This window comes from Dendrobates tinctorius, unplaced genomic scaffold (genome assembly GCF_039654945.1).
Source record: "Dendrobates tinctorius isolate UK_male_01 unplaced genomic scaffold, ASM3965494v1 ptg000014l, whole genome shotgun sequence".
In the NCBI taxonomy this organism is placed as follows: Eukaryota; Metazoa; Chordata; class Amphibia; order Anura; family Dendrobatidae; genus Dendrobates; species Dendrobates tinctorius.
In genome coordinates, this window is record NW_027361682.1 from 8464093 (window position 1) to 8483896 (window position 19804).

Genomic DNA, 19804 nt, shown 5'->3' on the forward strand with positions numbered 1-19804 from the left:
ACAGCGCAGGCAGCAGGATCGCCTTGGAATCGGGGATGCCGGCCATGTGAGCGGATCATGATATGTCCTGTATCGGGAGGCTCAGGTACTCACTACAATGGGAGCCGGGCTGCTATAGTGTTTTTATAGAATCTTTCTTTACTTTCTCTCTTTTCCTTTCTTCCTTTCTCTGTTCTTTCTTTCTCATTCTCTGTTTTGTCTTTCCCTCATTTTCTTTCTCTCTCTGTTCTTTCTCTCTCTAATCTTTCTTTTTTCTTTCTCTCTCTGTTCTTTCTTTCCCTTCTTTCTTTCTTTTTCTTTCCTCTCTTTCTTTCTCTCTGTTCTTTCTTTTCTTTACTTCTTTCTCTATCTGTTCTTTCTGTCTCTCTCTGTTCTATCTTTCTTCCCCTCTTTCTTTCTCTGTTCTTTCTCTCTCGCTCTCCTTTCTTTCTCTCTCTCTGTTTTCTTTTTTCTCTCTGTTTTCTCTCTTCCTTAGTGCCAGTCAGTGTGCCCATAATGCCAGCCACTGTGCCCTCAGTACCAGTCAGCGTGATCAGCAGTGCTAAATGGGTGCGGCTGGGCGTGGACATGGGTGTGACTAGTTGCGAAATGGATGCGGCCAGGGCGTGGCCTAAAATTTGCAGCTGCGCGCGCCGCAGTCTTTGTCCCTCTTTCCCTTCTTCAAAAGTTGGGAGGTATGATAGGGGCAGCTATGACCAGGGGGTCTGGTTGCCCAACGGATAGCAGTTCTGCCAGGAATTCTGTCACTGTGCGTACAAAAGGGGACAGAGCTTTGGGAGGAGTACTGCAACTAAAAACAATAAATAGGCCTCATCTGAAATACTGGGCACAGCTGTGACTACATGTTATATAGTGGTGTTAATCTCCTCTCACTTCTTGTAACCTACAAGTGTACAAAGATATTATATAGTCACCATGTGACTAGTGGGCCTGTGTAACTTCAAATGCCAGGGCTGAATTTTAGTCTCAATCCGCCCCTGATAAGAGTTCTGGGAGGAGGATTAGAAACTGTAATCTGTGTCAGAAGCATGTTGGAGTCTCCATGTGTTGTAAAGTTGTTGTAATATCCTAAGAAGGATTTTTTTAATACGTCTGATGATCGCATAGGAAGGGTGAGAATTGCCTTTGGAATTGTCTATGGTCGGGTCTAACATGGTGTTAAAGACTCCACAAACAACTAGTGTACCTTTGACCAAAGGGGTGGCGAGGTCCATATCTAATTAAGTTGGATATAAAAGAGGCTTGTTGTTGGTTTAGTAAGAATTTGGCCCTTTACCGAGAGGGTAAAAATTATGTATCTAGCATTTGTGTCAATGGTGCAATCAATTACTTGGTGATTCAAGGATCTATGGTTCACGATTGCTACTCCCTTAGAACATGATAAAAGGTTGTGTGTGAAATGCCAAGTTGTATACTGCTTGTTTTTATTGGATGGGGAGTGGTTTACCCTATAGGGTTTCTTGAAAACAGATGAGAATCTGGGCTCACTTTTTGGAAGTACTAAGTCGCTTTGCATTGAAGGATGTGATCTTTACATTTGCTATGGTGAATTTGTTGGTAAATCTAAGATGCGACATACTACGGTGCATCCAGGTTGGATGATCCCTAAATTTACCTGGGAGACAAAGGAAAGGGTAACAAGTAAAATAAAATACATATCAAAGACATAAAGCAAAAGCAGTAGGATAGTTACCACAGCATAATCTAAAAAAGAAAAAATTGTAACTGAGGAGCTTAGTAGTTGCAGGGGTAAGTAACAAGGGCTCCTGACCTATTGGGGGGAGAAAAATGGAAGTCATGGCTGAGGGACCTCCTGTGAAATTACTAGCACACATGAATTGGCCCCGATAAACCATTAAACATGTAAAATAGATCATAACGAAAGATCAAACATAGAACAAAAATATTAACAGTAAGATATAATCAAACCAAATGACCAGAGCATGTAATAAGGGTGTATAAAGCTGAGGCTACTAAGCCAAAGTTGAGAGGTAATGAAGACCCCCTATTAAAGCAGATGTAAACTAACCAGTGCGCCATGAGTCAAGTCTTTTTCACGAGGATCGGGATGTTGGTGCTTTTCCTCTGATTACTATGACGACGCTCACATGGAGGGAGACCCCTCTGGGTCTGGGCATCTAATAAAGTGAACAACGGTCTTTGTCTTTTTCTGGGATCTGCGACACTGATATGAAACACCGGCCAGGGGCCAGGGAGAAAGGCGAATCTTGGGGAGGTCCAAGCTTTGTAAAAAAAAAAAAAAGTCGTGAGGTCTTCAGGATGAAGTAGGATGAAAGAATGAGACACTTTCTACACTATTAGTGAGAAGAAAAACCACCAGTGAAAGGGGATCTATCCTTAGATTTAAGTATGTCCAGGACCGGTTTGAGGGTTGGTCATTGAGCCAAACTGTGCCGTGAAAGGTCTTTCATTTTACCGATGTGCAAATTGTTATACAGAATGGATTGCTTTTTCCTAGCAACCTACAGGATCTGGTCATTGAGCAAATAAAAGTGGATTTGGCAAATTACTGCTCTGGGGCGGGATTCATCGGGGTTGAACGGGCGTAATACTTTGTCCATTTTGATGGTGCATGTAGGTGGACGCCCAATTAAGTAATTAAAGATGTTTGTAAGGACAGAGTGGATGTCAGTTGAGGCGATAGATTCCTGCAGACTTTGAATGTGTAGATTATTACGTCTATTCCTGTTTGCCGGATCATATACATTTTGCTGGAGTGAGAAAAGTTGGGCTGAGTGTACATGGACTCTGTCTTCGAGTTTTTGAATGGAGAAGGCAGCAGTAGCTTGAGAATAAGAGTTTGTCCACTCTGGCTGAAACAGAGAAAAGTTCAGTACGAAAATGAGCGCATTTCTGTTTGCACTCTGACACTTCTTGATTTGCAAGTGCCTAATATGTCATTTCTAGTGGAGATTGACTGCAGGAGAGTGCGGCGGTCAGCCAGTTAAACATGGCTACTTTCATCGCCCGGAGTCATGAAGCCAGGAAGAACATTATCGTAAGTCCTTGGGTCCTGATGACAGTGAAAGATTGGACCATGCCAAAGCTGATGTCTGGGATGAATAGCACCACTTTCTCCCCTTGTCAGAGCCAGTGCTGAAGAAGAAATGACCATGGGTCTAGAGGGAGGTATTATTGCTCCCCCCCTTTACTCAGAGCCTGGTTTGGAAGGAGCAGGTCCATGGATGACGGATCTTTTGAAGAGTGTGGGGGTAAGAACACCATGAGGAGCCTGTAGACAATGACGGAGAAAAGTTGAGGCCTGAGAGGGAATGTCACCATCGGTTGATAATGAGAGTCCTTCCAGGTCATTGAGTCTCTAATGGTGCCTAGGTTCAGATCTGGTGGGGCAGGAGCTCCTGAGGGATCATTTTGTATTTTTTAAAAAAATGAGATGTGTGTGGGGTGATGGCATATGGAGGATGCTTTCCCCTTAAGAGATAAAACAGGGAGAATAAATTCATCAGGGCAGCCTAAAACAGGGTTTTGTGATCCTGTGTCCTGGTAATTACTATACCAGTAGATGATGGAATCCCTATAGAATCACAGGGGTGAAAAAAGATAGTCTCTCTGACAGGAGAGTGAGACATTTTTCAGTCTATTATCTTTGCTTTCTTGTGAACTCCCCGCCGCTGGAGCAAATGAAGGTAGAGCCGGAGCCGAACAATGCGTGTGAAGAGGAAGCCAGCTCTTGACCGAGAGGCAGGAGAAGAGGCGCCTGTGACCTGTTATGACAGTGGCTATCTTGTGACAGCACTGAGAAAGGATCATGGAAGTGGGTGAAGAATCAGAGGGTGAGTATGATACCTCCGCTCCTGAAATATGCTCTGGTGGTTGTTGGGATGAGGCCTCGTGTAGTTCCAGAGCTAGACAGGATGCATGGGAAAAATCTTGTATGTAATTGTGGGAAGAGTAGATAAGAGGGGAGTAGAGATGAAGATCTTGTGAGCATCGGAGATTGCGTGCAGGTAAGTACCATGAGAGTAGGTCACAGGTGTATGGAGGAGACAGGTTGTATATGGCTTCTTATGCCACATAGCAAATAAAGAGGTTGCACTAAAGCAAGTCGATGTGAAGTACATGTTGTGTGAATAGCATAATGGCTTTTGAAATTTATGAAAAAACACATAAGATGCTTAGCATAAAATTTTGGCCAAAAATTGTGAGCCCATCCACCAACGTCAAGGTAATCTCATGGATCCGATGGGTCCCTGACCTAACTTGCCTAGTGTGAATATTTACCTCTGTACGGTACTTCACATCGACTTGCTTTAGTGCAATTTAGTGTAACCCTTTTCTTCATTTGCCATTATGCTATTCACACTTCATGTGCTTCACATCAACTTGCTTTAGTGTAATTTAGTACAACCTTTTTCTTTATTTGCTATGTGAGTTTTGTATGGCACAGTTAGGGTTTTGAACTGGAGTCTGGGGGTAATAGGGAGCTAGTGAAGGGATTAACAGAGAGGAAAGGCTGGGGAATAGCGGGGCGATAGGTGGATTAATCTAGCAGCAAAGTTTAGGATACATTGGAGGGCTTTGAGACTTGTAGACGGGAGGCCATAAAGCAGAAGTCAAGGCGGACGATGATGAGTGCCGGGACTAGGGTTTTTGCAGATTCTTGATTTAAGAAATATACGGATTCCGGAAATATTTTTAAGTTTCAACCACTAGACACCAAGTCTTAGAAACCCCAAGGTTTTTGGGACAAACCTCTGTGTCTAACACTTCCTCCACTGCTTCTGCCTCCTCCACCTCCTTTAGGGCCTCCACCTACACTCTCAACCTCTCCCTTAATGAAACACGCGTTCCAACAGTACAGAGAGAAACTCCCCCACTTTTTACAGCACAGCCAGGGCTCGCTGCAATCAGGCAATGTTTAAATTAATATGCCTTGGAAATCGCAGTCACACAGCTCAAGAGTTGTGGACAGCTATCCATGCAGAGTTTGAGCAATTGCTGTCTCTAATGAACCTGGAGGCAGGGAAAGCCATGTGCGATAACTGTGCAAACCTGGTGGCGGCCCTTTGCCAGGGAAACCTCACACATGTGCCTTGCGTGCCTCAAGTCCTTAACCTGATGATACAGCAATTTCCCCACCACTATACAAGTCTTTTTGGCTACCGGTTAACTGGTTGATGTGCCGATATGGTTGAATTCCATTCTGCACATGTTGCAGTAACTGTGGCAGCAGCGATGAGCCCTGGTGTAGTATGTCATTTTGCATAGCCTGGGCCAACGCTATTGTGCAAATCACGCTTGAGTGAACACAGATGAAGGACCTCTGCACCCTTCTGTGAAGTTTCAAAATGGCTACTAAGATGGTTATCGCTCATGATGTCGTCATCAGCATCACTATTTCAGTCTTCTACATGCTGGAGCACACTTTGAATAGTCTGCAGGATGAGGTCCCAGAGGAAGAGGAGAATACAGAAGGGATAACACACTATGGACTTGTACCTCATGTAAGCGCCTTTTTGCTGCACTATCGCCTCACTTTGCTCCGTTCCATTGGCCTCAAGGACACCGTTCTCTCTAACATCATGTCCTCACTATAGCTGAAACTGAACCTGTCAAAGATTGAACTCCTTGTGTTTCCTCCCGCTACTAATGTACCTATACCCGACATTGCCACTTACGTGTGTGGTTCCACTATTACTCTCCAGCAACATGCCCGCTGTATTGGGGTCATACTTGACTCCGAGCTTTCCTTTGCCCCCCACATTCGATCACTGGCTCGCTCTTGTTATCTGCACCTCAAAAACATTTCTAGAATTCAACCTTTTCTTACTTTTGACTCCGCAAAAACTCTTACTGTGTCTCTTATTCATTCTCGTCTCGACTATTGTAACTCTCTTCTAATCTGTCTCCCTCTTACCAAACTCTCCCCTCTCCAATCTGTCTTGAATGCTGCAGCCAGGATCATATTCCTCGCGAATCGTTACACCGACGCCTCTACCTTGTGGAAGTCATTACACTGGCTACCCATCCACTCCAGAATCCAGTACAAACTTATTACCCTCACCCACAAAGCTCTTCATGGCTCAGCACCACCCTACATCTCCTCCCTTGTTTCAGTATACCACCCTACCCGCGCCTTCCGTTCTGCTGATGACCTGAGGTTAGCATCCTCAATAATCAGAACCTCCCACTCCCGTCTCCAAGACTATACACATGCTGCGCCAATTCTTTGGAATGCACTTCCCAGGTCAATACGATTAGTCCCCAATCCCCACAATTTTAAGCGTGCCCTGAAAACGCATTTAGTCAGACTGGCCTATCGCCTCAACGCATTAACCTGATCTATCCCTGTGTGGCACAGCCAAAAGTTTTACCATAACCAGATTCCCCGCATCATGTTCCCACATGCTTTATGCATCCATTAGCCCTCTGTGTCTGTACTGTTACACACTTAACATTATGGCTGGTCCTTACAATCAGGGCAATTGCTACCACCCACCTTTCGTCTCTACCTTTTTCCTCATACAGTTGTGGCCGAAAGTATTGACACCCCTGAAATTCTGTCAGATAATACTCAGTTTCTTCCTGAAAATGATTGCAAACACAATTTCTTTGGTATTATTATCTTCATTTAATTTGTCTTAAATGAAAAAACACAAAAAGAATTGTCCTAAAGCCAAATTGGATATAATTCCACACCAAACATAAAAAAGAGGGTGGACAAAAGTATTGGCACTGTTCGAAAAATCATGTGATGCTTCTCTAATTTGTGTAATTAACAGCACCTGTAACTTACCTGTGGCACCTAACAGGTGTTGGCAATAACTAAATCACACTTGCAGCCAGTTGACATGGATTAAAGTTGACTCAACCTGTGTCCTTGTGTGTACCACATTGAGCATGGAGAAAAGAAAGAAGACCAAAGAACTGTCTTGAGGACTTGAGAAACCAAATTGTGAGGAAGCATGAGCAATCTCAAGGCTACAAGTCCATCTCCAAAGACCTGAATGTTCCTGTGTCTACCTTGCGCAGTGTCATCAAGAAGTTTAAAGCCCATGGCACTGTGGCTAACCTCCCTAGATGTGGATGGTAAAGAAAAATTGACAAGAGATTTCAACGCAAGATTGTGCGGATGTTGGATAAAGAACCTCGACTAACATCCAAACAAGTTCAAGCTGCCCTGCAGTCCGAGGGTACGACAGTGTCAACCCGTACTATCCGTCGGCATGTGAATGAAAAGGGACTGTATGGTAGGAGACCCAGGAAGACCCCACTTCTAACCCCGAGACATAAAAAAGCCAGGCTGGAGTTTGCCAAAACTTACCTGAAAAAGCCTAAAATGTTTTGGAAGAATGTTCTCTGGTCAGATGAGACAAAAGTAGAGCTTTTTGGGCAAAGGCATCAACATAGAGTTTACAGGAGAAAAAAAGAGGCATTCAAAGAAAAGAACACGGTCCCTACAGTCAAACATGGCGGAGGTTCCCTGATGTTTTGGGGTTGCTTTGCTGCCTCTGGCACTGGACTGCTTGACTGTGTGCATGGCATTATGAAGTCAGAAGACTACCAACAAATTCTGCAGCATAATGAAAAGCCCAGTGTGAGAAAGCTGGGTCTCCCTCAGAGGTCATGGGTCTTCCAGCAGGACAATGACCCATAACACACTTCAAAAAGCACTAGAAAATGGTTTGAGAGAAAGCACTGGAGACTTCTAAGGTGGCCAGCAATGAGTCCAGACCTGAATCCCATAGAACACCTGTGGAGAGATCTAAAAATGGCAGTTTGGAGAAGGCACCCTTCAAATATCAGGGACCTGGAACAGTTTGCCAAAGAAGAATGGTCTAAAATTCCAGCAGAGCATTGTAAGAAACTCATTGATGGTTACCGGAAGCAGTTGGTCGCAGTTATTTTGGCTAAAGGTTGTGCAAACAAGTATTAGGCTGAGGGTGCCAATACTTTTGTCTGGCCCATTTTTGGAGTTTTGTGTGAAATGATCAATGTTTTGCTTTATTCTCTTTTGTGTTTTTTCATTTAAGACAAATTAAATGAAGATAATACCAAAGAATTTGTGTTTGCAATCATTTTCAGGAAGAAACTGAGTATTATCTGACAGAATTGCAGGGGTGTCAATACTTTTGGCCACAACTGTAGATTGTAAGCTAGCGAGCAGGGCCCTCATTCCTCTTGGTATCTGTTATGATCTATGTGATTATTGTTATGCTGTAATGTCTTGTCTGTACAAGTCCCCTCTGAAATGTAAAGTGCTGCGGAATATGTCGGCGCTATAGAAATAAAGTTTATTATTATTAACATGATGCCCATATTATTAGGATTAGAAATAGTGCTGACTACTGGGTTGTCACTCTATTAGATCCACGGTACAAGAGTAAATTTTGCCAGATGCTTCAGCCCCATATTTTAGACCAGCCCGCGCACGAGCAGAACAGAGTGCAAGTCTGACATAGTGAATGACTGGAGAGGATGGTGCAGGAGTATCTCAAGCTCAATATCAATGCCATCAGGGGGAGGTTTGGACTGTTTTGCATTTTGGTCTTCAAAAATGGAAGAGTAGCTTGAGCTCGCCTGTCACGCCTTGGAAGATTTGTTATGTCCGGCAGCTAGCGTTCTCTCAGAACTTGTCTTCAACGCTGCTGGTTGTGTGCTGAGAGATAAGCTGTCTTGGGCCTCCACCTCACCCCTGATACATGAGGACATTAGAAACCAGAAGATCCTAGAACTCTCCTACAAGATGATTGAGCTGCTGACTGGAGAGGTGACACAGCTGGAAATGCTGGGTTAATTTTTCTTTAACACTATGAAGGGATCGGTGAGAAGGGGTGGGGTTGACGGTATCTTTGTATGTGTCAGGCTGTTAAACTGTGACTTCTTGACACAATATATTTCTCCATGGAGGAGTGGGAGTATTTAGAAGGACACAAAGATCTGTACAAGGAAGTCCTGACGAATGTTCCCCAGCCCCTCACATCACCAAGTAATATGACTAAATACACATGGCCTATAATTATCTGTATGTGAAGAATTAATTTAAATCCTTGTATGTATTTCCTACAGATCTATCCAGTAAGAGGACAGCACCAGAGATATGTCCCCTTCGTTTTCTTCCACAGGACTGTAGGCAAGAAAGTCCCTCTGTTCCTCAGCATCATCAGGTAGATGGAGAGAGAAGGTGTCATGAAAAATCCGCAATGATTTGCAGAAGCTGTGAAGGTCTTGTGCTCAGTCTTGTTTTATCAACCAGTATTGTACTCTGAATGGCCAATTTATTAGAGACACCAGTTATTTCATAATTATAGTTTCCGTATATGAAAATTAGACCAATGACCCTGAGTGCAGCAGAAAATGAAGTGATCCTTTTTCATTGTGAATTCACATGAGAATGAAAATACAAGGGATCTGAGGCAGTCATCGTTGCTAGGGTCAGGATCAGTATTTCAGAAACTGACAACTTTAGCACATTTATACGTACAATGTGTCAGAACTATACAGAGAATGATGAGATCGATGATAAACTTCCAGTGGAAGGGGATCATGTGGATGTTAACAATGCCTCAAAAAAGAACCGTTGTAAGCAACACGTACTCCATTAATATAAATTGCAGCTGTATCCTTGATAGAATAGGAAATTCGAGTGAACTGATTACCGTATTTTTCGCTTTATAAGACGCACTTTTGTTCCCCCAAATTTTGGGGGAAAGTAGGGGGTGCGTCTTATAATCCGAATATACGGGGGAGGGGGGGTGTGTATATATATATATATATATATATATATATATATATATATATATATATATATATATATATATATATATATATATATACTGCAGGGTCCAGGGGAGGTGGGGGCAGCTTTGGAGCGGTGTTGTGAGCTGGTAAAAGCTGCCGGAGGGAGCCTTTGATCTCCTGCTCCCGCTCATATAATATGCACTGCCGCTGTCCATCACCATGGTGCTGAAACCGCACCACGGTGACTGGCTGGGGGAGCGGCGCATATTATAGCTGCCTGCGCCCTCCTTTGATCGCACATGATCCCCTGTGTTAGATATCACCCCCATGCTGCTGCCCATAGTAAAATAAAAAACTCTTTCCTTACCTCCTCCAGCGCTGATCTCCCAGTGTCTCGGCTGCCGCTGTCATCAGGCACGCAGAGATGATATCACTCTGCTGTGCTGATCACATGACCGACACTGAGAACCAGGAAGTGGAGGAGGAGCTCAACCACACTGAGGGAGACACGAGGAGGGACAGCGCTGAGAAGGTAAGGAAAGAGTTTATTTTACTAAAAGCAGCAGCATGGAGGCGATATCTAACACAGGGGGCCGTGTGCCAGCCACAGGAGGCCAGTGTGCCAGCCACAGGGGGCCAGTGTGCCAGCCACAGGGGGCCAGTGTGCCAGCCACAGGGGGCCAGTGTGTCAGCCACAGGGGGCCAGTGTGTCAGCCACAGGGGGCCAGTGTGCCAGCCACAGGGGGCCAGTGTGCCAGCCACAGGGGGCCAGTGTGCCAGCCACAGGGGGCCAGTGTGCCAGCCACAGGGGGCCGTGTGTCGGCCACAGGGGGCCCGTGTGCCAGCACAAGGGGGCTATATTCAATATAAGGTGGCCATATCCAGATTAAGGGGGCTAATTTTAGGATGGGGGGGCTATGAGGGACATATACCCTATATGATTTGTTAGACGGACACTGGCATTATAAAACGGACCCCATTTATTAAAAAATTCTCTATTCCTTCACCACATTTGGGGGTGCGTCTTATAATCAGGTGCGTCTTATAAAGCGAAAAATACGGTATTTCAGTCTGGTAAAGATGGAGTAGTGGTTTGTGGATTATTTTCTGCACTCTGATAATCGTGTATGGATGTTTGTAAATTAGAGCTTACCTACGCATTGTGCATGACCAAGTTCATTACTTCATGGCAGCTGTTTACCCTGTCGTAGGAGGACAATGCCCCATGCCACAAGTTTTTGTAAAAAGTGTGCTGTCTTCATTGGCTAACATTTCAACACCAAGCATAATCAACAACAACAAATTGCTGAGATTCTGATGGCCACGGAGGTTTAATACCCTACTAGGTGGGTGTCTCTAATAATGTGGCGATTTAGCGTTTATCTTCTACTTGGTGGAGATGTCAGGATAAAGCTGACCGTAGAAACTAGATGTTGTGTGGATCTTATCACAATTTTCTGGTTATGGAGACTGCTGGTTGGATTTACGCAGGAGACCTGCCGCTATGTGATAACTTCTGCTGTCATGTCATTTGTTGTCGTCTTTTGAATTTACAATCTTTTCTATTCTTTCACGCACCTTCTCCATCTGTCTGTGACTTTTTACAATATTTGTTTCAGGGTGAACATCTGACCCATATTGATCTTACAGAGACATATGTGAGGGGTAATGAGCAGTGTAAAGAGGAGATTCCTACAGATAACTTCACAGGTGAGTAGTGACCACTAAATGCAGAGAAGTCACAGATTTTTTTCATCCAGATGCTGACACAAATATATGATGAATTTTTAGCGTGTATTACTCAGCATTTTCTGTACTGAACATGTCGGGTCTCTCCCTTTGATGTTGGCTCCGGCGCTGATCCCACATCTTTCCCAGCACGTCAGCTGATTTGAACAGCTGACATGTGCCCCTAAGAGCCGCGGGTGGAAGCGTGATCTGCCCGTGTCTGTTATCCTGTTAAATGCCACTATCCATCTCTGACAGCGGCATTTAATGTGATCGCGCCAGAAGTATGTCACTAATCCCGCCCATCAGCTCCCGTGTCACATTACCACAGGTCGCCGATGGGTTGGCATGACAACCCGGGGTCTGCAGCAGACCCCTGTGGTTGTCATTGCTGGATTGCTATGAGCGCCACCTAGCAAGTAGAGCATTTCTGTTACGTAGAGCAGGGATCTACATATCGCATCTTCTAATCTTCCATGGAGACTATTGAAGCAAGTGTAAAGTTTAAAAAAAATGTTTTTTAAAAAAAAATATAAAAGTCAAAATCGCCCCCCATTCACCCCATTTAAAATAAAACATAAAAATAAAAAGCACACTGGTATCGCCGCGTTCAGACTCACCCGATCTATCAAGATATAAAAACAATTAATCCGATCAGTAAACGGAGTAGCGAAGAAAAGTCAAAACAACAGAATTACATTTTTTGTCGTCGCAACATTGCATTAAAATGCAATAACGGGCTATCAAGAGATCGTATCTATGCCAAAATGGTATCAATAAAAACATCAGTTTGGCACTCAAAAAAGAAGCCCTCACCCAACCCCAGATTACGAAAAATTCCGCCATTTTTTTTAAAACAAGACTTTTTCACCATAAAAAAAAAAATAAAAAACAACTCTTACAAGTTTCATATCTACGAACTCGTAATGGCCTTCTGAATCATAATTGCAGGTCAGTTTTAGCATTTGGTGAACATGGTAAAAAAAAACAGTTGTGGAATTGTTTTGTTTTTTTTTGCAATTTCACTGCACTTGTAAGTTGTTTTTTTTTTCACCATTTTCCAGTACATAATATGGTAAAATCATTGATGTCGTTCAAAAGAACAACTCGTCCCGCAAAAAACAAGCCCTCAAATTGCCAGAAAAATAAAGTTATGGCTCTGGGAAGCAGGGGATCAAAAAACAGACACAAAAACGAATATGCGCTGCATGGTGAAGGGGTTAATTTTATTTTTACTGCATTGTTTCAGAATAAAATGGAGAGAGTAAATCTCCTCACGCTGTGTTCTTGATGTAAGGTATTGTGATTGCTGCGATCAATAACTGGTCACTGCAGTGACGTTTTGGTCACCGCTGAGGTCAGTGACAGGCTGATTTCGTAAAAAATTATAAGGTGAGGATGCCTAATTATTTTGTCATACGCCGGACTATAGTTTTTCTTATCCTTGAGATATAATTTACGCCGGATCGCTTCACATTTATTTTGCTTGAACTTGAATCCAGGATAAGGATTAAAAGAATGAATACAGCAGAAAAGGAGCAGCAGTGCTTACTTGCCCAGGTCTCCGAATGAATGTACTCTCAGGATGCAGCAAACCCATGTAGTAAAGATGGAGGCAACACAAGTGTAAAATACTGATGAGACAACCGCTCACAGCCTACCAATCATGGAGGTTGTGATTGCTTAGTATTAGATTGCACAAAAGCGGCTTGTATGGGGCGCTGTTCATATACAGGTAATGCACAGTATCTGTCTTACAGCCTATTAGTGACGCCGAAACTATCAGTGCTGAGCAGCCCACCTGATCTTTCTAAATGCATTCCATGTGAACAGACACCCCAGTTTACAAGACCAAAAATGCTGGGCTTGGTTGCACCCTGAAAAACAAAGTGCAGAAAATACATATAAATATGAGGTATTGGTCAATATTAGAAGATTAGAAGACTCTGAGATAACAGTGAGACTCCTAGGCAAATAATTTAGGCCTATTGACTTAAGACAAGACTCATGGGGACTCGCTTCATGGTCACCTGAATTTGGTGGGCTATTTAAATGACTTCTGTCCGGTCCGATGGGCGGTGTTTCCTATCCATTCCTCCTCCCCATCCTTGGCCGCCGTACGCAATATTTTCTGGAATTTGAGTAGGTGTACGCCATAGTCTGCGCGTGCTAAATGCAATCTTGCCTCGCGCACGCGAAGTATGCTTTGCCCAACTGCGGGCAAAGCCTAAAAGCATTACTGCACATGCACCGGTTAACTATGTCCCGGAACACAGCAAAATACTTCCGTTAACATAGTTATCCGGCGCATGCACAGTAATGGATTGGAGGGGTGCGAGACTGTTAGAAGGGAGTTCACAAAGCAGGACTTTGCAGTAGTCAAGGCGGGAGATGATGAGGGCATGGACTAGGATTTTTGCAGATTCTTGATTAAGGAATGTAAAGATCCTGGAAATATTTTTGAGTTTGAACCACTAGACACCAAAGCTTGGAAACTCCAAGGCTTGTGGGATAAACCTCTGTACCTAACACTTCCTCCATTGCTTGTGCCTTCTCTAGGGCCTCCACCTGCGCCCTTAGCCTCTCCCTTAATGAGAAACGCGTTCCAACAGTGCAGAGAAAATCTCCCCCCACCTCCTTAATGCGCATGCAGGGCTCACCACAATCAGGCAGTGGTTAAATTATATGCCTTGGAAATCGCAGTCACACAGCTCAAGAGTTATGGACAGCTATAAAGGCCGAGTTTGAGCAATGGCTGCCTTGACGGAACCTGGAGGCAGGGAAGGCCTTGTATGATAACGGAGCAAACTTGGTGGCGGCCCTACACCGAGGCAACCTCACACACGTGCCTTTCATGGCTCATGTCCTCAACCTGGTGGTACAGCAATTTCTCCTTTACTATCCCAGCATGGATGCACACTGTCACGCTCACCTCCCCGGCGCGTCCTCCGGCCTCTGCAGCCGCCGCTCGGACCGCTGCCACCACAGCGCGTCCTGACCTTGCTTCGGGCCCTGCTCCTGCCGCCGCGCCGCCCGCCTCTGCTGCGTCCCCTGTTGCCATGACACCGGCGGTCTCCGCTCTCCTCCCTGGCTCCACGCTGTCCAGGCACTTCCGGTCCTCTCGGCCCGCCTCCTCCGCCTCTCTCCAGGTACACAGGCGCACGCCCCCCCGTCCAGGCGTCCTATCCCTCGGATCCCAGATTCCGCCTCTCCCTAACCCGGAAGTCCTCCTGCGTGCCCTATATCAGGCAGCCTCTCCCTAGGCTCCCTGCCTGATTATCAATTGTGCTTCGCGCTCTGATATCGGGTCCACGTCTCCTAGCGCTCTGTCTGTCTCTGTGCCTTGTACTCCTCCTGACTTCCCGTTAGTCTGCCTGTCGGTTACCCTCTCGTGTTCCTTTCCAGGTCTGCTCCGTTCCTGTCCTCGCCCGCCTGTGCCAGCTTCCCTTCTGCTACACATTCCAGCATCCCTCCTGGTGGTCACCTCCCTCCTCGCGGCAACAGCAGTCTCCCCTGTGGTCGTCTTCATTCCCACCGGTTCTCCAGTCCTCCCCGGCTTACGTCATCCTCCGGTTGTCCCCGGGTATCAGCTTACGCGGCGATAGTCTCCCTTGGGCCTGCCCCTTACACTCCCTGTATAGGGGGTGGTCCACCTGGTCAGCTCGCCTAGGGGAGGTTCGTCGTCGCGGTCCTGAGGGTTCAGCTCCCGGAGGTTTCCAGCCTCACATCATAACACACTGCTGTAAAAAGCACAGTTTCTATGTGCTCACTTCCGCCGTTTGCACCCCGCGGATCATCTATTTGCATCGCTGCAGAGGTCTTTCAGGCAAACGGTTAACCGGTTGATGTGAGATTTGCCGACATGGTGGAATTTCACTCTGTACATGTTGCAGCAACTCTCGCAGCAGCGACGAGCCCTAGTGCATTATGATATTTTGCATTAGCCTGGGCCAACGCAGTATGGGTGTGGTGAAAATAACTCATGCGGAGTGAGAACAGATGAAGAACCTCTGCAAAGTTTTGAAATGGCTACTAAGATGGTTAGTTCTGACGATGCCATCATCAGCATCACTAATCCATTCATCTACTTGCTGGCACACACTTTGAATAGTCTGCATGAGGAGGTGGTGGTCCCAGAGGAGGAGGATGCAGTAGGGATAACAATATCTTTATGTTCCGAACATACGTTGCACAGGCGGGTGCCATGGGAGAGTGGATTACAGCGATTGAGGAGTGCTCATGGTACCAGACAAACTGTTAGTGAAGTTGCAGAAGCCGAGGAACAAATGGAGCAGGAAGAGGTGATGGGCGCGCATCTGTCAGGAGATGAAGAGGATAATGATCCCCTCTCTGTTGTCTGTAGTTGGCGGAAGGAGACGGAGGAATTGTTAAACCGCCACCAGCACACTATGGACTTGAACCTCATGTAAGCACCAGAAACATGAGCACCTTTTTGCTGCAACATGATTCCCATATTGTTAGGCATAGAAATAGAGCTAATTACTGGGTTGCCACTTTGTTAGATCCACGGTACAAGAGTAAATTTTGCCAGATACTTCACCCCCTGGAAAAGGACATGCAAATGCTGGAATATCGAAACACGCTTGTAGACAGTCTTTTTAGAGTGATTTTTTTTCCCCAAGACAGCAGTGAGGCACACAGTGTGCATCACGGTTATAGACTTACAACCTTGGGAACATCGAGTCATCAATGCAAAAACATTAGCTGCAGTAGCAGTGTATGTGGCTGATGCAATTTCTGTGAGTCGTTTCACATATTTTTTTTTACACCAGCCCATGCAACAGCAGAACGGAGTGCTCAATATCAATGCCATCGGGGAAGTTGGACTCTAGCATTTTGGTCTTCAAAAATGGAAGAGAAGCCTGAGCTCGCCTGCCATGCCTTGAAGGTTTTGTTATTCCTGGTAGCCAGTGTTCTCTCAGAACATGTCTCCAACGGCTGCTGGTTGTGTCCTGATGGGGTAAGCTGTCCCCGTTCTCCACCTCACCCCTGATACATGAGGACATCAGTAACCAGAAGATCCTAGAACTCACCTACAAGGAGATTGAACTGCTGACTGGAGAGGTGACAATGCTAGGAATGCTGTGAAATTATACAATAACGCTATGAAGGGATCGGGGGGATGACGGTATCATTGTATGTGTCAGGTTCCTATATGGTGTCAGGATGTTACCGTCTGTTTCTCCATGAAAGAGTGGGAGTATTTAGAAGGACACAAAGATCTGTACAAAGAAGTCATGACAAATGTTCCCCAGCCCCTCACATCACCAGTTAATAGACAGGACTAAACGAGTGATTGCGCGCCCTTTGGGCGCGCGTTGGGATTACGAACCACGCAATGAGGTGTAACTACACATCAAACTGACCTCGCAGTGGAGTGTAACCGGTGGCGCTACTTGTGCTCCCATTGATGCCAAAGCAAGAGAGCTATTGTATTGACTTATATTAGCCATAAAGTTATTAGAGTGCTGATGCTCTACTTTCATCAACTTGACTAATTGATCATCCATACGAATGGGACGTAATTGGATGCGCCCTCTCTTGCAGCAGGAAGGGAATGTTTTGCCCTGCTCCATTTCGTCTTTGAAATTTTTAGATTGGCATAACTGACATCGAAATGTCAGTTTGCCAGCATAGTGCTCTTCAATACGTGTCTCATCAATTTGATTAAGAAGCCCTCTAGCGGCAAATGTAACTTGTCGTCGTCGAGTGGCTCATGCATTTTGGACACATCTTCTATCTTGTTCTCGTCTTTGTGAAATTTGTGTATCACTTTGTGCATTGCGTGTTGCTCGTTGTCGTGCAGCATTAGATGTTCTATGTGATTCAGATACTTCATTTCTGTCGGGCTGCATCAGCAGTTCTTCGACAATTTTGTTCGTCTTCTGTTTTATTAAGACGCAGGTTACGAATCCAACTGCGATTAGCTTCTCTACGTGCAGCAGCGCGATCAATTTGAGCCATCTTTGCAATGTTGCCTCACAATGTTGCCTCCCAGGCTAATGTTCAAAAAAGGCTTATTCTTTAACTTGTCACCAGGGAGAGCTCCTCTCCTTATTAGATATGTCACTTAACTCCTATACAGGACCTTACAGTACTCGGGTATCCATGGTTACACCCACGCATATAGTCAGTTAGCTGCTAGTGGTAGCAACTATGGATACCTAAGTTACTGTTGAGCTGTGGATGTCTCATTGCAGCCAAACAGATGGTTGGGCTGTGGATGACTCATTGCGCCCAGACAGATGGTTGGGCTGTGGATGACTCATAGGGCACAGACACACTGACACGTCCAAATTGGGTATATGGATACACATGGCCTATTATCTGTATGTAAGGAAATTAATTGACATCCTTTTGTTTCCTACAGATCTATCCAGTAAAAGAACACCAGAGAGATGTCTCCGTCCTTTCCTTCCACAAGACTGTAAACAAGAAAGTCCCTCTGTTCCTCAGCATCATCAGGTAGATGGAGAGAAGGTGTCATGAGATCTCCCTTATGATGTGTAGAAGCTGTGAAGGTCTTGTGTTCAGTCTTTTATCCACCAGTATTGTACTCTGAATGGCCAATTTATTAGAGACACCAGTTTTTTCATAATTAGAGTCTCTGTGTATTAAAATAAGACCCCGAGTGCAGCAGAAAATGAAGTGATCCTTTTTCAATGTGAATCCACATGAGAATGAAAATACAAGGGATCTGAGCATCTTTGAATGAGGCACAGTCATCGTTGCTTGGGTCAGGATCAGTATTTCAGAAACTGCCAATGTGTCAGAACTATACAGCGAATGATGACATCGAGGATAAACTTCCACTGGAAGGGGATCATGTGATGTTAACAATGCCTCAAAAAAGAACTGTTGTAAGCAACACGTGGTGCACAATTAATGGAAATCGCAACAGAATCCATGATAGAATAGGAAATTCAAGCAAACTGATCATATCCGTCTGGTAAAGATGGAGTAATGGTTCGGGGATTGTTTTCTGCACGCATCTTGTGCCATCTGATACTCGTGTATGGATGTTTGTAAACTAGAGCTTACCTAAGCATTGTGGATGACCAAGTTCATTACTTCATGGCAGCTGTTTACCCTGTGATAGGACAATGCCCCATGCCACAAGGTTTTGTAAAAAGTATCCTGGCTTCGTAGGCCAACATTTCTACACCAAGTGTAATCAACAACAACATATTGCAAAGATTCTGATGGCCACAGAGGTTTAATATTCTACTACATGGTTGTCGCTAATATCATGGCAATTCAGTATTTGTTTTCTACTTGGTGGAGATGACAGAATAAAGCTGAGCATAGACACTAGATGTTGTCTGGATCTTCTCACAATTTTCTAGTTGTGGAGACTGCTGGTTAGAATTAGGAGCCAACAGGTTGGATTTATATTGGAGACCAGCCGCTATGTGATAACGTCTGCTGTCATGTCATATGTGGTCGTCTTTTGAATTTACAAACTTTTCTATTGTTTCACACACCTTTTCCATCGGTTTGTGACATTTTACAATATTTGTTTCAGGTTAAAGAACTGCATCATATTAGTACTTCAGAGACATATATGAGTGATGATGAATGGTATAAAGAGAAGATTCCTACAGATAACCGCACAGGTGAGTAGTGACCACTAAATGCAGAGAAGTCATAGATTTTTTTCGCACAGATGCTGATACAATTATATGATGAATTTTTATGGTGTATTACTCAGCATTTTCATACTTGTTTTATTTTTTTCATTTTTACTGTATTGTTTTTGTAAAATTTCATTAGCCAAAATTTAAATGATGCTTTTCAGAATAAATAGAGAGTAATGAAATGATGTAGGCCTATTGACTTAAGATAAGACACACGGGGACACTCTTCATGGTCACTTAGCAGCTCTTAAGATGGTTACTTTGTAGTCAATCCGTTTTTTAGATCCCAGGAGTTGCCCTGACTTTCGCCCTTTAACTGCTGCACAGGGATTTGAACTTACACATGTCCCCTACTGTGGCCACTGAGTCAGCTGCTGTTCTATAGTGCGAGCTGGCAGGAAGAATTGTCAGGGAGTCAGCTCAGAACCAGGAGGTATTGGTAGATACAAATCTGTCAGACGGGAGAAGTATCAGGATAGAAGCCGAACTGAAAACCAGGAATATCCACTGAGACACACAGGGTCTGTAATACTCAACCAGACACCAGCAGGTCAAACACATGAACATGGTATTTTACTTGTACATCTACCATAAATTTATTGTGGATTTAGCTACCTATCACCAACAACACATAAACTATACCAGAAAAAAGGTGAACACAAGGCCAAAATAGCATATAAAAAATACAATTTTAT

At 44.5% G+C, this 19804-nt stretch overlaps 1 protein-coding gene across 1 annotated transcript in view; it reads left to right on the forward strand.

The window, feature by feature from the left end:
• Positions 1–19804, forward strand: part of LOC141071233 (uncharacterized) — a 122845-nt gene that overhangs the window by 39517 nt on the left and 63524 nt on the right. The window contains exons 7-10 of the mRNA XM_073559608.1: positions 9052–9149; positions 11343–11433; positions 17843–17937; positions 18998–19088. Coding sequence (XP_073415709.1) covers positions 9052–9149; positions 11343–11433; positions 17843–17937; positions 18998–19088 — 375 coding nt within the window. The remainder of the gene's footprint in view (positions 1–9051; positions 9150–11342; positions 11434–17842; positions 17938–18997; positions 19089–19804) is intronic.